At 39.9% G+C, this 20277-nt stretch overlaps 1 protein-coding gene across 13 annotated transcripts in view; it reads right to left on the reverse strand.

Moving 5' to 3' along the window:
- Nucleotides 1-20277, reverse strand: part of MTUS2 (microtubule associated scaffold protein 2) — a 505315-nt gene that overhangs the window by 119084 nt on the left and 365954 nt on the right. For all 13 annotated transcript variants that reach the window (XR_009005942.1, XM_057533086.1, XM_057533075.1 and 10 more), the window contains one exon: nt 18141-18239. Coding sequence is in view for 12 of the 13 variants with exons in the window: in XM_057533086.1 (XP_057389069.1) it covers nt 18141-18239 (99 nt within the window). In the remaining variant the exon portion in view is untranslated. The remainder of the gene's footprint in view (nt 1-18140; nt 18240-20277) is intronic.

Below are 20277 nucleotides of genomic sequence, written 5' to 3' on the forward strand. Positions count from 1 at the left end.
AGAAATAATAAAACATACTTCCAGCTTAGTCAATTAAAGCTAATTGCAATCTATAGCATACAGAGTTAACTCTGAACTTGTGGATATTAGTAAATGCTCATGTTGTCCTGTGTTTTTGGCTGTCAGATTTATCCTCTGTTATTATTATTATTACCATCATCATCATTATTTTTAGGTTAGCAATTATATAGTAAACAGCCGATATGAAAGGATTTGGTGAAATCCTATTCTTGGTGTGTACTTTGATATTGGTGTTGTTATTAAACTGGTTTTATTCACACACTCAATATTCAAGGGTTCTACTGAACACCGGTATACTCAGTCCACATTTCTAGCCCTGGGGCCACCAAACCGACGTTCTGAGCCAGGACGTTGGCTCCCCTGAGAACATCAGCTTTTGGTATGAACATATCAAGCAAATGTTTAGCCGTACTGTGACACCAAACCACCTGATGAAACCAGTCCTTGCGTGGGACTCCAGGTTGGCTGCGCTTCACAGCACAGACCAACGCTCAGGCCTCAGTGCTAAGACTATTGGAAGGAAACGTGGAGAAACAAGGTTGCATGTGAAGTCCTCTATCGCTTTTAGTTGAAAAGGGTACTGCCATCTTTTAAAATATTGGGTTAGCCAAAAAGTTCATTTGGATTTTTCTGTAAGATGTTACAGAAAAACTCAAACGAACTTTTTGGCCAACCCAATATATCAAATATAACTCTGCCTATGACTAATAATCATTTGACTGTCAGCAGCATAGCTCTGATCCTCACTAAAAACAGCATTTTTTTCTTGTGCTGTGGATTTTGTCAAATATGTCTACAGTTATTCCCTGAAGTATCGTTCTGTCACTCACTTTCCTGTCCGCCCATATGTCAGACCATCCCCAGGATGGTATGGAAGGATGGCCTCACAGCCTCACCCACCGTCCTGGGGACAGAGAGCTTATGTTGAAAGAGGATGAATGACACACAGCCAGCTTCACCTGGTTCATTAAAAATTAAAAAGGATTTTGCTTCCTTCTGCTGTCTTTTCTTAAAAGCCAGCACATGATGAAGCTTAAATACAAACCTGCTTAGGAAGTAAAGGGTAAATGGGAACACGGGACAGAAAAGTTCTGAGCCAGTGATCACAGGGAGCTCAGGGAGCACATGGTCGGCACTGGAACGAATGTGATGATGGTGACCCACTTCTGACCTCTTACACCCAAACTTCTCTGGAAAAGCCACCATACACGCTTCAAATGAGGGCCGTGCCACATCCCCTGAGGACATTTCCATGCGCTGGAAGATTTTATTACCTCCTTCCCTGTTCTTTGTGGTATTTATATTGCTTCTGGGGAGGTCAAAGGTTCAAAGCAGGCAGACATGCCACTGACCTCTGTCTGCAGCCAGGTAGAGTCAAGTTACGTGTGTTTAGTCTCTTTCCAAAAAAAAAATCAAAACTCTGGTTGCTTAAAATATTCTGATTTCCATCCAGTTAAACTAGGAAATTGAGATAGCCTCATCCACCAGAGGGCAGACAGCAGAAGCAAGAAGAACTACAATCCTGCAGCCTGTGGAATGAAAACCACATTCACAGAAAGATAGACAAGATGAAAAGACAGAGGACTATGTACCAGATGAAGGAACAAGATAAAATCCCAGAAAAACAACTAAATGAAGTGGAGATAGGCAACTTTCCAGAAAAAGAATTCAGAATTGTGATAGTGAAGATGACCCAGGACCTCGGAAAAAGAACGGAGGCAAAGATTGAGATGCAAGAAATGTTTAACAGAGACCTAGAAGAATTAAAGAAAAAATAGGCAGAGATGAACAATACAATAACTGAAATGAAAAACACACTAGAAGGAATCAATAGCAGAATAACTAAGGCAGAAGAATGGATAAGTGACTCAGAAGACAGAATGATGGAATTCACTGCCACAGGAACAAAATAAAGGAAAAAAAATGAAAAGAAATGAAGACAGCCTAAGAGACCTCTGGACAACATTAAACGCAACAACATTCGCATTATAGGGGTCCCAGAAGGAAAAGAGAGAGAGAAAGGACCCGAGAAAATATTTGAAGAGATTATAGTCAAAAACTTCCCTAACACAGGAAAGGAAATAGCCACCTAACTCCAGAAGCGCAGAGAGTCCCAGGCAGGATAAACCGAAGCAGAAACACACCGAGACACACAGTAATCAAACTGACAAAAATTAAAGACAAAGAAAAATTATTAAAAGCAACAAGGGAAAAAACGAAAAATAACATACAAGGGAACTCTCATACAGTTAACAGCTGATTTCTCAGTAGAAACTCTACAAGTCAGAAGGGAGTGGCACGATATATTTAAACTGCTGAAAGGGAAGAACCTACAACCAAGATTACCCTGCCCGGCAAGGATCTCATTCAGATTCGACGGAGAAATCAAAAGCTTTATAGACAGGCAAAAGCTAAGAGAATTCAGCACCACCAAACCAGCTTTACAACAAATGCTAAAGGAACTTCTCTAAGTGGGAAACACAAAGAAGAAAAGGACCTACAAAAACAAACCCAAAACAATTAAGAAAATGGTAATAGGAACATACATATCGATAATCACCTTAAATGTGAATGGATTAAATGCTCCAACCAGAAGACACAGGCTCGCTGAATGGATACAAAAACAAGACCCGTATATATGCTGTCTACAAGAGACCGACTTCAAACCTAGGGACACATACAGACTGAAAGTGAGGGGATGGAAAAAGATATTCCATGCAAATGGAAATCAAAAGAAACCTGTAGTAGCAATACTTATATCAGATGAGATCGAGTTTAAAATAAAGAATGTTACAAGAGACAAGGAAGGACGCTACATAATGATCAAGGGATCAATCCAAGAAGAAGATATAACAATTATAAATATATATGCACCCAACACACGAGTACCTCAATAAATAAGGCAAATGCTAACAGTGATAAAGAGGAAATCGACAGTAAGACAATAATAGTGGGGTACTTTAACACCTCACTTACACCAATGGACAGATCATCCAGAGAGAAAATTAATACGGAAACACTAGCTTTAATGACACCTTAGATCAAATAGATTTAATTGATATTTATAGGACATTCCATCCGAAAACAGCTGATTACACTTTCTTCTCAAGTGCACACGGAACATTCTCCAGGATAGATCACATCTTGGGTCACAAATCAAGCCTCGGTAAATTTAAGAAAATTGAAATCATATCAAGCATCTTTTCCGACCACAACACTATGAGATTAGAAATGAATCACAGGGAAAAAAACCGTAAAAAACACAAACACGTGGAGGCTAAACAATACATTACTAAATAACCAAGAGATCACTGAAGAAATCAAAGAGGAAATCAAAAATTACCTAGAGACAAATGACAATGAAAACACAACGATCCAAAACTTATGGGATGCAGCAAAAGCAGTTCTAAGAGGGAAGTTTATAGCAATACAATCCTACCTCAAGAAACAAGAAAAATCTCAAATAAACAATCTAACCTTACACCTAAAGGAAGTAGAGAAAGAAGAGCAAACAAAACCCAAAGTTAGTAGAAGGAAAGAAATCATAAAGATCAGATTAGAAATAAATGAAATAGAAACAAAGAAAACAATACCAAAGATCAATAAAACTGAAAGCTGGTTCTTTGAGAAGACTGATAAACCTTTTGCCAAACTCATCAAGAAAAAGAGGGAGAGGACTCAAATCAATAAAATTAGAAATGAAAAAGGAGAAGTTACAATGGACACCACAGAAATACAAAGCATCATAAGAGACTACTACAAGCAACACTATGCCAATAAAATGGACAACCTGGAAGAAATGGACAAATTCTTAGAAAGGTATAACCTTCCAAGACTGAACCAGGAAGAAATAGAAAATATGAACAAACCAATCACAAGTAATCTGTGATTAAAAATCTTCCAACAAACAAAAGTCCAGGGCCAGATGGCTTCACAAGTGAATTCTATCAAACATTTAGAGAATAGCTAACACCCATCCTTCTCAAACTCTTCCAAAAAATTGCAGAGGAAGGAACACTCCCAAACTCATTCTACAAGATCACTATCACCCTGATTTCAAAACCAGAAAGAGGTACTACAAAAAAAAATAAAGTTACATACAAATATCACTGATGAATATAGATGCAAAAATCCTCAACAAAATACTAGCAAACAGAATCCAACAACACATTAAAAGGGTCATACACCATGATCAAGTGGGATTTATCCCTGGGATGCAAGGATTCTTCAATATATGCAAATCAATCAATGTGATACACCATATTAACAAACTGAAGGATAAAAACCATATATATGATCATCTCAATAGATGCAGAAAAAGCTTTTGACAAAATTCAATACCCATTTATGATAAAAACTCTCCAGAAAGTGGACATAGAGGGAAACTACCTCAACATAATAAAGGCCATATACGAATGACAAACCCATAGCAAACATCATTCTCAATGGTGAAAAACTGAAAGCACTCTAAGATCAGGAACAAGACAAGGATGCCCACTGTCACCACTATTATTCGACATAGTTTTGGAAGTTCTTCTCTAGTTCTAGAGAAGAAAAAGAAATGAAAGGAATGCAAATTGGAAAAGAAGAAGTAAAACTGTCACTGTTTGCAGATGACATGATACTATACATAGAGAATCCTAAAGATGCCACCAGAAAACTACTAGAGCTAATCAATGAATTTGGTAAAGTTGCAGGATACAAAATTAATGCACAGAAATCTCTTGCATTCCTATACACTAACAACAAAAGATCAGAAAGAGAAATTAAGGAAACAATCTCATTCACCACTGCAACAAAAAGAATAACAAACCTAGGAATAAACCTACCTAAGGAGATAAAAGACCTGTACTCAGAAAACTATAAGACACTAATGAAAGGAATCAAAGATGACACAAACAGATGGAGAGATATACCATGTTCTTTGATTGGAAGAATCAATATTGTGAAAATGACTATACTACCCAAAGCAATCTACAGATTCAATGCAATCCCTATCAAATTACCAATGGCATTTTTTATAAAACTAGAACAAAAAATCTTAAAATTTGTATGGAGAAACAAAAGACCCTGAATAGCCAAAGCAATCTTGAGGGAAAGAAACGGAGCTGGAGGAATCAGACTCCCTGACTTCAGACTATACTACAAAGCTACAGTAATCAAGACAATATGGTACTGGCACAAAAACAGAAATATAGATCAATGGAAAAGGATAGAAAGCCCAGAGATAAACCCACGTCTAATCTATGGTCACCTAATCTATGACAAAGGAGGCAAGGATACAAGAGAGAAAAGACAGCCTCTTCAGTAAGTGGTGCTAGGAAAACTAGACAGCTACATGTAAAAGAATGAAATTAGAACACTCCCTAACACCAAACACAAAAATAAACTCAAAATGGATTAAAGACCTAAATGTAACACCGGACACTATAAAACTCTTAGAGGAAAACATAGGAAGAACACTCTTTGACATAAGTCACAGCAAGATCTTCTTTGACCCATCTCCTAGAGTAATGGATATAAAAACAAAAATAAACAAATGGGACCTAATGAAACTTAAAAGCTTTTGAACAGCAAAGGAAACTATAAACAAGATGAAAAGACAACCCTCAGAATGGGAGAAAATATTTGCAAACAAATCAACGGACAAAGGATTAATCTCCAAAATATATAAACAGTTCATGCAGCTCAATATTAAAAAAACAAACAATCCAGTCCAAAAATGGGCAGAAGACCTAAATAGACATTTCTCCAAAGAAGACATACAGATGTCCAAGAGGCACATGAAAAGCTGCTCAACATCACTAATTATTAGAGAAATGCAAGTCAAAACTACAATGAGGTATCACCTCACACCAGTTAGAATGGGCATCATCAGAAAATCTACAAACAACAAATGCTGGAGAGGGTGTGGAGAAAAGGGAAGACTCTTGCACTGTGGGTGGGAATGTAAATTGATACAGCCACTACGGAGAACAGTATGGAGGTTCCTTAAAATACTAAAAATAGAATTACCATATGACCCAGCAATCCCGCTACTGGGCATATACCCTGAGAAAACCATAATTCAAAAAGACACATGCACCCCAATGTTCACTGCAGCACTATTTACAGTAGCCAGGTCATGGAAGCAACCTAAATGCCCATCGACAGACAAATGGATAAAGAAGTTGTGGTACATATATACAATGGAATATTACTCAGCCATAAAAAGGAACAAAATTGGGTCGTTTGTAGAGACGTGGATGTACCTAGAGACTGTCATACAAAGTGAAGTAAGTCAGAAAGAGAAAAACAAATATCGAATATTAACACATATATTTGGAATCTAGAAAAATGGTACAGATGAACCGGTTTGCAAGGCAGAAATAGAGACACAGATGTAGAGAACAAACATATGGACACCAAGGAGTGAAGTGAGGGGTGGGCTGGTGGGATGAATTGGAAAATTGGGATTGACATATAAACACTAATATGTATAAAATAGATAACTAAGAAGAACCTGTTTTTTAAAAAAATAAATAAAATTCAAAAAACAAACAAAACAACAACAACAAAAATACAAACACAGACCTTCAAAATGGGGCTTAGTGATGGTTTGGGAGTCGTTAAATGAAATGAAAGAGTAAAAGTACTAGTTTTTTACTCTCTGACGCTTGTAAACTTCCCAACTGTTAATGAGGCTTATCCCCAATGCAAGTGTTCGATGTGAAATATATGAACAGAAATACCTAGACCAGTGTCTTGCGGTGACCTTCAGACAGAGACGATTTCACATGTGCACTTCATGTCAGGTGTTTTGTGGGGACCAAAATATCTGACGACTTTTACCGAGCACCTGCTCTGTGAATGACACATGCACGGCCCAGTGGACATGCAAAGGAACGAGGTCCTGCCCTTGCCGGTAGGCAAGCAAGTGTCAGGAGGGGCCCGGCCGCGTCTGGGTTTCTGGTATTCCGATTCCTCGCCGGGGCTCTCACCACTCAAGCGCACTGCTGATCCACTCTGCAACATCTCTGACAGATCTCACGGGTTTGGGGGCATACCCTAAGTCTAGAACATTCTCCCATTATCTCAGTCTTGCCCCAATCACATCCTACTGGTTGCATTACTCTGATTAGGGGCAGAGAGAATCGATGATGGTCCCAGTGACAGCTGACGACCCAGAGGAAAGAGCGAGTAACCTTATATTCTTACAAAGGTGAATGCAAACAGTTTGCGTGCAAAGGCTGAGCGCCAGCAAGAACACAACCCTTCAAAATGGAAAGGGAACATTAAAAATTCATCTGCAGCCATCTGGTCACTATCCAGAGGATTCTAATGGATGGAAAAGCCTGGTTTAATTTTAAAGCTGGAAGCTTAACTGACATGATAACAAGCAAACAGTGCAGCATTGGGACCTGCATATTTATAATCTCAGAGAAGGCCCATGACCTTAACACTTGTAGACAAGAAAGAAAAGAATGAAAGGACACAACGTTGATAGCCCTCCAGCTTAAGGAAAAGCACTTCGTGAGTTTGGTCCACATCCTGACAGAGAGGGAGTCCGTTTCTTGCAGGCTGGCACGAGCATGACACCCCAGGAAGTACCCCAGGCCAAATTTTTTGTGGTCCTGGACAAGCTTTATTTTTCTTAAACTGATCTAAATTTATTTCAGAAAAATCTGCCCAGCGGCACACTACCTTCTACTTAGCACTGGCACTTGTTTGCCTGGACTTGGTTAGTGGTGGGGAAAGGTGAAGGGCAGATGGCATGAGGGTAGGAAATTTCCTTCCGGCCAGTTCCGAGCACGGGTGAGGGCAGGAATTACTAAATTGGGCAGCGCCCAGCCATATAATAAGTACCCTAGAAAGAAGAGGTTTACCTTTCCCACTCCAAAGAAAGAGCAGACTTTTCTATTTTGATGTATAGAAAAAGAGAGAGAAAAAAAAAAGGATGTTACAACCAGAGTTTCCAAAGCCAACTATGAAAAATCTGTTACTATAATCCACGCTCTAGACAAAAATTGACGTAAAATATTCTCATCTTCAGGAAATTTCTTATTATTTACCAGAAGTACAAGTGCTATTTATGAAGGTAAATCTGAATGCCTCCTTTCTTTGAGGGTGAAAAATCGTGGTTTAATAGTGTTATAGCAATTGCTTAATTTTTATATTAAAAATTATAGCTACTTCTGGCCAAGATGAAGTAAGGATGGGATTTCCCTTCTCATCTGAAACTACCCAAAACACTTGACCAAAACAGATGTCAGTGGATTTCAAGACATTAATGTTAGGAAATGAAGCACAGTGATCCCCAGAGTGGGAAAACAAATGAGGTGCCCCCTACAATCCCTACAATCACCTGACCCTGTGGCCTGGGTGCCCTTCCAGGCCACGGCACAGAGAGTCAGGAAACCCACGGGGAGCCTGGTGGCTTCCCCAAGTTGGGAAGGTGGAGCTGGGGGCTTGGGAAGTTCAGAGGTCAGAGGTTACAGGTCAGAGTAGTCAAGAGGACAGAGACAGACAGAGACACACAGAGGGACCCCTCGAGTATCTGGACAAGTCTGATCAGTGCAGCCTGTGAGGCCAGTGTCCAAGGCCAGGGAAAGCATTCCAAGCAGGATTAGAGGGAACACTCCCAAGAGCTCACAGGAGGCCAGGATTAGTTCTTGTTCCCACTGGTAGAGCGGAAAACCTCGCAATTCCCGGGGCATCAGAACACCTGGGAGGGTCATGCCCTGGTGCTGTGATAAAATCAGCCTTCGACTGATCGCTAGTCGGGACCACGTAACAAGGCTGATGAGAAAGACCCAAGATGCTCAAACTCTTTCCAAGTCACATAGTTTCACCCAAGAACAAAGCTTAAGAATATTTACAGGATTAAAAAAAATCCAGTACCCAAAAAGGAAAAATTCACAATGTCTGTCAGCTAAAAAAATTCTCAGGCATGCAAATAAGCAGGGATGTGCAACCCATAACTGGGCGGAAATGCAATCAATTGAAGCCCGCCAAGAAAGGACACCTATGATTAACAGTTATTACAACTATATGCCATATATCAAGAAGCTGGAGGAACGACTGAATATGTCAAGTTGAAACAAAGAAGACAAAAAAAATGACCTAAATAAAAATTCTAGAGATTAAAACCTCAAATGTCTGAGATGAGAAATACACTGGATGGGATTAAGAGTAGATTAGACACTGCATAAGAAAAGATTAATGACATGGATTTTCATAGCAGCATTACCCATAGTAGCCAAATGTTGGAAACAACTCAAATGCCCATCAACCGATGAGTGGATAAACAAAATATGATATATCCATGTAATGGAATATTATTTAGACAAAATCAGGAATGAAATATTGATCCATGTTTTGACATGGATGAACCTCGAAAACATGCTAAATGAAAGAAACTGATAGAAAAGGCCACATACTATATGATTCCACTTACATGAAATGTCCAGAATAGGCAAATCCCTGAAACATAAAGTAGACTAGTGGTTGTCAGGGGCTGGGGAAAGCAGGGGATGGGGAGTGACTGCTGAGGGGTGTGGGTTTCTTTTGGGGGTAAATGAAAATGTTCTGGAAGTAGTGGTGACAGCTGCACAATTCAGTGAATATACTAAAAACCACTGAATTGTACATTTTAAAAAGGTGAAATTTACAGTATGTGAATTATTATCAGCACAGTTCAGCTAACAAAATACAGTTCAGCTAACAAAAAAACTCAATCAGAATGTTTTGATAGACCCATTTGGACGTGGGGACTGGGGGCGTTTTGCTGCCATTTTATCAAAATGCCAGTGTCAAAACAGCTGCCTCAGAATGTCCTGTGTCCCTTTAAAATATGGTTTCTGTTATCAAGAAGCTTAGAGTCATGGAAGGGTAATAGGTCTGATATGTTGGTGCTTTACATGTGTTATCACTCACCTTCCCCATGACCTGCAGCACAGACATAATTCCTATTTTACCAACGAAGCAGCTGAGACTCAGAGAAGTTATATTATTTGTCCAAAGTCATACATCACGTGAGCTACTGAGCCAGGATTTGAACCTGGTTCAGTCTATTCTTTTGGGCCAAGCAACCTGGCAACCTTTAGAATTTGCAGAAGAGTTTCTAGTGAAGGCAACTCAGTGTAAGCATTTTCAGATGCAGGAAGAGAGCCAGTAGGAACTGGTGTCACAGCGTTGAAGGAAGGAAAGTTTCAGGAAGGGAGTGATCAATAATGCCAAATGCCACAGAGCTATGATAAGGAACAGGACATGTCCACTTAGACTTAATAACCAGGAGGTCACTTGTGGCCTTTGCAGGGCAGTGGAATGGGCGGGGTGGGGTGGGGTGTGGGGCTAGCCGGCAGCGAGGGGAGGAGTCCCTTGTAAGCAAAGGGACAAAGACGGGGATCATGGAAGACTCTTTCCCAAGCCTGGCTACAAAGGTGGGGAGAGAAGTGGGTCAGAAATACGCAGGTCAGGGGAATTTTGTTGTTATGGCTTGTTTTGTTTTGGGGATGGGACTGATGACATAAAATACAGTGACCGTCCTCAGCCAATCTACAGATCAGCAGGGGAGGGGAGCACACCTCAACTTCACCAGGCCCTCCTCATCCAGATGACAGTCGAAGGTTCAAGGCCTGATATAGGCACCACTGGTCCAGTTCACTTTCTTCTTTGGTATCCAGTAATCTGAAGAAAGGAGAGTCACCCTCCGAGAGGGATGAAGGAAGCAAGGAGGGGAGGCTGGAACCGAAATACTGTGCCCCCAGGTCTGTCCATTATCCATTACATAGGTTTCTATTCACCAAAGCTGGCGTGAAATTCCCCTGTGGTAATCTGGACTCCAGTTTTCTGCTCCCTTGCATACATATCCTGCTGTTTTGAACTGAATGTTTGGGTTCTCCCAAAATTCATATGTTAAATCTCTAATCCCCAATGTGATGGTATTCTGAGGTGGTGCTTTTGGGAAGTAATTAGGTCATGAGGGTGAAGCATTCATGAATGGGATTAGTGGTCTTAAGAGAAGAGAGATGAGAGAGATGACCTCTTGATCTTGGACCTCCCAGGCTCCAGAACTGTGAGAAATACATTTCTGTTGTTTAAGCCACCAGTATAGTATTTGTTATAGCACCCTGAGCTGACTAAGACACCTGCAAAACGCCCTTGAGTGTGAGTGGAATCTGTGAATATGACGATTATGTAACATTATATACAAAGAGGGAGATTACCCTTGGTGAGCCTGACCTAATCAGGTGAGCCTGTTAAAAGCAGAGTTTTCTCCAACTGGTTGCAGAGTGGGAAGTCAGAGATTTGAGGCCTGAGAAGCATTCAACACCCCATTACTGCTTTGAAGATGGAGGGAGCTGCATAGCAAGGAATGAGGGGGCCCTAAGAGCTAAAAGTGCCCCTACAGACAGCCAGCAAGGAAACAGAGACCTCAGTCCCACAACTACAATGAAGTGGTTTGACCAACAACTTGGATGCACTTGAAAGTGGATTTTTCTCCAGAGCCTCTATTCAAGAACTCAGCCTAGCTGAACCATGATTTCAACCTTGTGATACGCTGAACAGAGAACCCAATGAAGCCACACCTGGATGTCTGACCTGTGGAACTATGACCTATAGAACTAATAATTGGGTGTTACTTTTTAAAAAGAAAAGGGAAAGGAAAAGATTAGCAAACATATAGCAGGAGAAACTAGCCAAAATTAAACACACAGAGAAAAAAGACTGAAAGAAATGAACAGAGTATCAGTTTGGACAGGAGTGGGGCAACTACCAGGGGCCTAACATATGCATAATTGGAGTCCCTGGATATGAGGCTGTTAGGGTGGAAAATTTTTGAAGAAATAATGGGCAAAATTTTTCAAATTTGATGAAACCTACATACCCACAGATCAAAGAATCTCAAGAAAATTCAAGCACAAAAAAACAATACCACAGGGCTTCCCTGGTGGCGCAGTGGTTGAGAGTCTGCCTGCTAATGCAGGGGACACGGGTTCGAGCCCTGGTCTGGGAAGATCCCACATGCCGCGGAGCAGCTGGGCCCGTGAGCCACAACTACTGAGCCTGCGCGTCTGGAGCCTGTGCCCCGCAACGGGAGGGGCCGCGATAGTGAAAGGCCCGCGCACCGCGATGAAGAGCGGTCCCTGCACCGCGATGAAGAGCGGTCCCCGCACCGCGATGAAGAGTGGCCCCCACTTGCCGTAGCCGGAGAAAGCCCTCGCACGAACCGAAGACCCAACACAGCCAAAAATAAATAAATAAATAAAGTAGCTATTAAAAAAATAAATAAATAAATAAATAAATAAAATAAATAAAAAAATTAAAAAAAAAAAAAAAAAAAAAAAAAAACAATACCACAAAGAAAATGCCACCAAGGTATAGTGTAATCAATTTGCTCCAAACCAGTGATAAAGAGAACATCTTTAAAGCAGTCAGAGAAGAAAAAGACACATAGGCACAGAGAAATAAAGATAAGGATGACAGTCCATTTTAAACTGGGAACCATTCAAACCAAAAGACAGTGGAACAACATCTTTAAATACCTCAAGAAAAAAATAATGCCAACTTGAATTCTGAATGAAATAAAAGTATCTCTCAAAAATGAAGGTAAACAAAACCAGGAAGATTTTATCACCAGGAAACCTCCACTATAAGAAAATTTAAAGGAAATCCTTCGGGGAGAAGAAAGATGATACCAGATAGAAATCTGGATCCACATAAAGGAATGAAGAGCACCAGCAGTGAGAACTCATTGAGTAAATCTAAAAGACTTTTGCTTAAGAAGAAAACTGAGTGCTGATAATCAAAAATAACAATGTAGTGTGGGTTTATACACAGAACATACGTAGAAGGAAAATGTTTGCTAACAGTAGCACAAATGCCAGGAGGAGAGAGATGGCAGGATACTGTTGTAACTCTTATGCTATATGTGAAGTGATATAATACCACTTGAACCTAGAATGTGTAAAGTTAAAGATGTAGACTCTGAACCTTAAAACCACCACTAAAATAACACAACAACAAGATATAGGTAGCTAATACATCAACCAAGGGGAGGAACGGAATCATAAAAAATAAGTAATGTGAAAGAAGGCAGTAAAATAGGGGGAAAAAAGAATATGTGGGATGAATAGAAAATAATAGCAAGATGGTAGATTTACTCCCAATCAAACCAATAACATTAAATGTACATCAAAGGTAGAGATTTGAGATTGGATAAAAATGGAAGAGCCAATGACAAACTGCCTATAAAAAACCAACTTAAATATAAAGAGACAAATAGATGAAAAGGAGAAGTATGGAAAGAGGTATTCCATGCTGAAATGAATAGAAAGCTGAGTGGCACTATTAATATTGAATAAAGTAGATTTCAGGGAAAAGAATATTACCAGGGATAGAGGGTCATTTCATAATGATAGTGGGAAATTCATCAAAATGATAAAAAATCCTAAACATTTATGCACCTAATAGCAGAGCTTCAAAATACACAAAGCAAAATGATGATAGAGCTGAAAGGAGAAAGACAAGTCCACAATTATATGCTGAGATTTCAATAACCTTCTCTCAATTACTGATAGAACAGTAGACAGAAAATCAGTAAGGCTACAGAATACTTGAACAATGCTATCAACAAACTTGACCTATGACACTGTAGAATAGTCCACCCAGAAACGGCAGAAAAGGCATTCTTTTTAAGCACATATGAGAGATTCACCAAGACAGCCCTTGGTGTGGGTCATAAGACAAAGTCTCAATAAATTTGAAAGGATTCAAGTCATCCAAAGTATGTTCTCCAACCACAATGGAATTAAATTAGAAATAAAATCAGAAAGATCTCTGGAAAGTCCCAAATATTTGCAAACTAAAAAAACACATTTCTAAATAATCATGGGGACATAAGAAATCAAAAAGGGAAACTTGAAAATATTGTGAACTCAATGAAGATGAAAACCCAATGTATCAAAATTTGTAGATTATATAGCTAAAAGCAGTATATAGAGGAAAATTTACTGTACTAGGTGCACATTAGAAAAGCAGAAAGACTTCAAATTAATGACATTAACTAATTAAATCCAGTGTAAGCAGAAGAGAAATAATAATGGTCAGAGTAGAAATCAATTGTATATCCTTCTGCAGAAAGAGAGTCAAGCTATACCTCACACTATATACAAAAATTAAAATTAAATGGATCATAGACTTAAATATAAAACCTATAACTATAAATCTTTTTAGAATAAAATATAGGAGAGAATTTTTGTGACCTTGGGTTATGCAAAGATTTTTTAGATAACACTCACAATAGGGTCCATAAAAGAAAAAAATTATGAATTGGACTTCATGAAAATTAAGAACATCTCATCTTCAAAAGACATTGTTAAGAGAAGCAAAACAAGCCACAAATTGTGGAGAAAAAGTTGCAAATCACATAGCTGAAAAAACTGTATCCAGAATATATAAAAACTCTCAAAATTCAATAAAAAGAAGACCAAAAAACCCCAAATGAAGAAAGATTGGAATATATATTTTATCAAAGAATATACACAGACGTCAAATAAACAAAAAGATGCTCAACATTATAACATCATCAGTTATTAGGGAAATGCAAATTAAAACCACGAGATACCACTGTGTACCTACTATAACGTATACTATTAAAAAAACTGACCATACCAAGGGTTGGCAAGGATGTGGAGAAACTGGATCTCTGAGACACCACCGATGGGAATATAAAATGGTAAAACCACTTTGGAAAACAGTTTGGAAAACTTTTAAACAGTTTTAAAAAGTTAAACACATAGCTACCATATGACTCAGGCATTCCACTCCTAGCTATTTGCCAAGAGGAATAAAAACAGAAGGCCATAGCAAGACTTGTACAAATGTGCATAGTAGCTTCATTTATAATAGTCAAATCCTTGGGGAAAAACCCCCGAAGTCTCTCAATAGGTAAATGGATAAACTGTGGTATTTACACAGTGGAATTCTATTCACCAATAAAAAGGAACGGACTATTGCCACGTGGCTAGATCTCAAAAAAGCCATGCTGAGTAAAAGAAGCCAGATAAAGGTAGAGTATATATTATATGATTCCATCTGTATCAACCTTTAGCAAATCCAAACTAATCTTTAGGGACAGAGAGGGTATTGGTGTGTGGGTGCAAAGGGCTAGGTGGAGAGGATGACAAAGGGGTACCAGGAAACTCCAGGGGATGGTGGACATGTTTGTCGTCTTGACTGTGGTGATGGCTTCACATGTGCATACATATGTCGAAACTCACCAAACTGTACACTTTCAATATGTGTAGTTTAATCTTTATTAATTATACCGCAATAAAGATGTTTCAATACAAAATACCACACACTTTTTTTTGTTTCGTATTTTCTTGGCATAAATATTTCAGTCCTTTTATTTTCAACCTTTTAGGATTTTTTTTTTTTTTTTTTTTTTTTTTGCCACGTGTCATGAGGGATCTTAGTTCCCTGACCAGGGATTGAACCCGTTGAGGAACTAAGATCCCTGCAATGGAAGTGTGGAGCCCTAACCACTGGACCACCAGGGAATTCCCTAGTATTCTTATATTTTAGGTGTGTGCTTTGTAAAAGAGTCTAAAGCTAGATTTTACATCATACAATGTGCACTTAATAAATACTGTGACTGTTCAATAAATGAATCCAGTCTGGTAATCTAAATCTGTGATTTAGTCTAAGAGTTTAGTTCGTGTACATTCATTATGACATCTTTAAATTCATTTCTTTTTTTTTTAAATTAATTAGTTTATTTTGGGCTGTGTTGCTGCACGCGGGCTTTCTCTAGTTGCGGCGAGCGGCGGCTACTCTTCGTTGCGGTGTGTGGGCTTCTCATTGCAGTGGCTTCTCTTGCTGCGGAGCACAGGCTCTAGGCGTGCAGGCTTCAGTAGTTGTGGATGCGGGCTCAGTAGTTGTGGCTCGCAGGCTCTAGAGCACAGGCTCAGTAGTTGTAGCGCACGGGCTTAGTTGCTCCGTGGCATGTGGGATCTTCCCGGACCAGGGCTGGAACTTGTGTCCCCTGCATTGGCAGGAGGATTCTTAACCACTGCGCCACCAGGGAAGTCCCTGAATTCATTTCTAATACCTTATTTTATTCTTTCAATTTCTCCCATATCCCTACCTCCTCCCTTCCTTCTTTCCTCTCTCTGTTTTCTTTTTCCTTTCTCCCTCTTTTGCCTTCATTTATATAGATTTAAATTTTGCTTAACCTCTGTTTCCAACTTTTCCCCCTACTGGTTCAGAACTCTATTTTATTGGTAATTCTAAAAATGTTAACATGTATAGTTTAACTTAACCAAGCCTGAAATTACACAATGTAAAACATCTTTACTCTTTTATTGGTGAATAGAATTCCATTGTATAAATACCACAATTTATCCATTTACTTACAATATAAGGACCTCACTCACAGTGGCTTATTTCCTTGTGTGTGTAGCAGTTTCACATTTTATTCACCAAGTGGACACAAGTATTGTAGCATTTTAAGTTGAATTTTCAGACTGTAGTGGTAGCCGGCATTCCAGCTCCCTGATTGAGGCAGGGTGGATTGAGGTGAGGATTTCCTAAGGGAGGACTGGTTCTCTTCCCACCTTCTCTCAGAGCCAAAGCACAACAGGCCAGACTCCTCCTGCAGGGTGAGCTTCTTTCCCTGCCTAATTTGTCTCGTGAGGGGGCCGCCCTTCAGAAATTCCAGATTTATGAAGGGTTCTCCGATCTCATCTCCCACCCTCTTTAGGCACTGGGCTTGTATCTGACTCCATATTAGATCTGTTTCTTTTGCTTTGCTGCCTCTGCTTAGTCATGCTGGCTCTGCACCTTTTGTAAAAGAATGTTGCCTATAGCCTGAAATATACAGGATAGCCTATTCTCAAGGCTCTGACCTTTAAGAAGGTCATTCTTATAGAGAAAAAAAGTTGCAGAACAGAGGAAAGCATTTGTCTTGTTGGAGGTTTACAGGAACAGCCTAACCTGACCTACACGCACAGCTGCAAGAACAAAGGATTTCGACACAAAGAAGTTTGCAACAACTAACCACGCCCCTCCCTTACCTTGCCTTTAAAAATGCTTTGCTGAAACCCTTTGAGCAGTTCGGGGTTTGTGGGTACAAGCCACCCATCTCCTCGCATGGGCCTGCAATAAACCTTTCTCTACTCCAAACTCCGAAATTTCCGTTTGTTTGGCCTCACTGTGCATCATGCACGCGAACTTTCGATTGGTAACAGGTTTTGTCTCCTGACCCTCTCGTGTGTGGCTTTGGATTACTTCCTATACATTTTTAATTTACCAGAAATATTAAAAAGTTCACTATTCTCCAAGCATTCTGGTTAACAGTGTGGCAACTAAGAGTGCAGTTTTGGGATTCAGAGTGCCTGCATTCAAACCAATACTCTACTACTTATTTCCTGTGACTCTGGGCAAATTAACAAAAATCTCTGTACCTCAATTTCCTCACATGTAAAGGGAGAGGCAATAATAGTACCTGTCTCCGAGTTATTGTGGGCCTTAAATAAATGAATATATCTAAAGAGCTTAGGACTGTACATGGTATACAGTAAGAACTCAAACATTAGCTGCTATTACTGCTACTATTTTTGTGCTTAAAGAAAATGTTCTGAGGTTATATTGCACTCAATTCTGCAAAGGGGTTGACACCTTACAGTATGAGTTTTCTTAATAAACAATTTTCAACTTTCATGTGATATTATGTAGCTTATTCATATCAGGATGTAAATAAACAAAATAACAAGTATTTGATATCTACCATTTCTCTGTTTTTCTTCTTTTGGGGAAATATTATCTCTTGAAGTTAGATCTCCAAAGTCTATTTTTCAATTATAAATTATTTTATATTCTGTTGGAATAGCAGATACTCCTACACGGAGAAGATTCTACCACTTAAACGTAGCATAACATTTTGTGTTTTAAGACAAAATGATGCCAACAGCTGGTTCATTTCAGCTAGAGTCAGAACACATCCATACATGTATGTCAAGCCCTGGAACCATCACGCATACCACATGGGCTGGCACTGCTCCATTAATGACATTTGAACAAAATAAATTCCAAGTTCAAGTCTCCACAGATAACAGTTCACATTTCTTAAATACCTGGCGAATGAAGCTTGGTGGTTGAAGCCGCTGTTCTCTTAGGAGATGAAACTGCAGGTTTACTAGCATCTTGATCTTTTTGTACTTCTTTCTTTGTTCCTATATATAGTTTAAAAAGAGAAAAAGAAACAAAGAGAGCTCTTTACAATTGAAACAAACACAAATTGTTTGTGGAAAGGGAGGCTTAACAAAAGGCACAGAGAACAAAATAATATTTGGGTGATTTGTTGCTATGGTCACCACCCCCTGTGCTTCAGGAATGACACACTTGTTTATAGCAGAGGGAATTTCGTTTTGAGTGGTCAGAGGAATAATAAGTACACTGCTGTCTCTGATTTGATGAAAACCACCCCTATCTCTGGAGGTCACCGCACCCCAAGGACCCTGACAAACTATCTGGGAATTAAAATTGTGCTGTCCTCAGTCTGCCTGCCTCCTTCTGCCAAAACAAATTTTCATTACATGGAGAAGGAAGCTGTAGCCGAATCTAACTGCTAACGACTCCAGCATCATGAGAGTCGAGCCGCGGGGGACACAGTCTGCCTCTAATTAATTTCCACGCAGCTGGTCCACCGAGGTGACCTGGACAGCCTCTGAGCTCTCTCTCTGCTGCAGCTGAGCCTTTGTAGAACCTGCCGGCAGAGCCGGCTGCAGCAGCACGGGACAGCCTGAGCTCGGGCCATGTCTAAGACCAGGCACTCAGGACACAGCACCGTTTCTCCCTTGTGTGCTGGGCACAGACCCTCCCCTTCACCAGAAAGTCCAAGAATGATGGATGGAAGATCAGAGGAATAACGTCGACCTGGGTGTACCTAGACCCGTCTCCGCCTCAGCACAGTTTACTATGTCGTTTCAGAAATAACCCCTCGTGATGGTGATGGTTTCTTAGAAGCGGAACACAAACTTCCCACTTTGCCCCATGCCCTGCATCCTTACTCCTCTTCCAGAGGTAACCAGCTAGCAATCTGGCGTTTACTCTTCCAGACCTTCTTCTAGGTATTTATAAGTATATCTACCCAAATACAAATACAGCTATTAATTAGCTAAAGGCATCCCATACTGCAATTTCTTTCTGCCTACCCGCACTTTTGAAGATCTTTTTCATATCAGTGTATTCATAGGTCTTTAAAAAAATGCACATCATATTAATGGGCAAAGATGTACCATAATTTACCCATCCTCCTGTTGACGAACATTTAGATTGTTTGCAAGTGTTAGCGATTAAAATAGCTAAATGTGCTATAATAAACATTCTTCTACTTGTTTCTTTGTACACACGTACCAGCATCTTTACAGGATGAATGCACAGATACGCTTTTGCTGGATTAAGATCCTGCTCATTTGCAATATTACCAGACACAGCCCAATTGTCCTCCGCGAAAAGCTACTAAAGTTACACTCCCAACCAAGTGCGTGAGGCCAGTTCTTCCTACACGCCCCGTGCCCTACCGACACTGAAGTCTCATCATTTCAATTTTTGCCAGGCACTTAGAATCTTTTCAAATTGGTCATGTGCATTTCTTTATTTGAAAATTGCCTAATTAAACCCTCTGCCCAGTTTTCTTACTGATGTGTAAGAACTCTTCATTTATGCTGGATATTAATCCTTTGCCTGCTATACAAATTATATTTTCCAGCCTTTCACTTTTTACAACTTATTTAGAGTACCTTTCCTTGTACAGTAGTTTTAAAATTTTTAAATGTTCAAATATGTCAACTTTTCCCTTACAGCTTTAAAAGCACCATTACAGATCATTTATATGTATGTGTGCATGCAAGTGTCTGTGTGTGTGTGTGGATGACTGGGGAGAGATCATTTCCAGGCTTTGGAGAGGGAGGCAGGTATCTGGAGCCAACCTCTCTGTCCCTCTCTCCTTTTCTGGCCTGACTGGGCTACTGCTTCTCCCGACACCATCAGACCTGCCTCACCCCTCTCTACGCTTGTCCGCCTGTCTCCTGCGGTTCCTCCCACACACCTGTGAGCACCTCCTCTGTTTCACCGCCTTTGGACACACCGTTTGAGTCTTGTTGATTTACCTCTTCTAAGGTCTGACTTCCCTTTTGCATGTCTAGCCACTACTTTTTTTCTTCCTACTCTCAGAAAAGGTGCTTCATGCGTTTAGTGAACATACCCCGA

This window comes from Balaenoptera acutorostrata, chromosome 18, assembly GCF_949987535.1.
Source record: "Balaenoptera acutorostrata chromosome 18, mBalAcu1.1, whole genome shotgun sequence".
NCBI lineage: Eukaryota > Metazoa > Chordata > Mammalia > Artiodactyla > Balaenopteridae > Balaenoptera > Balaenoptera acutorostrata.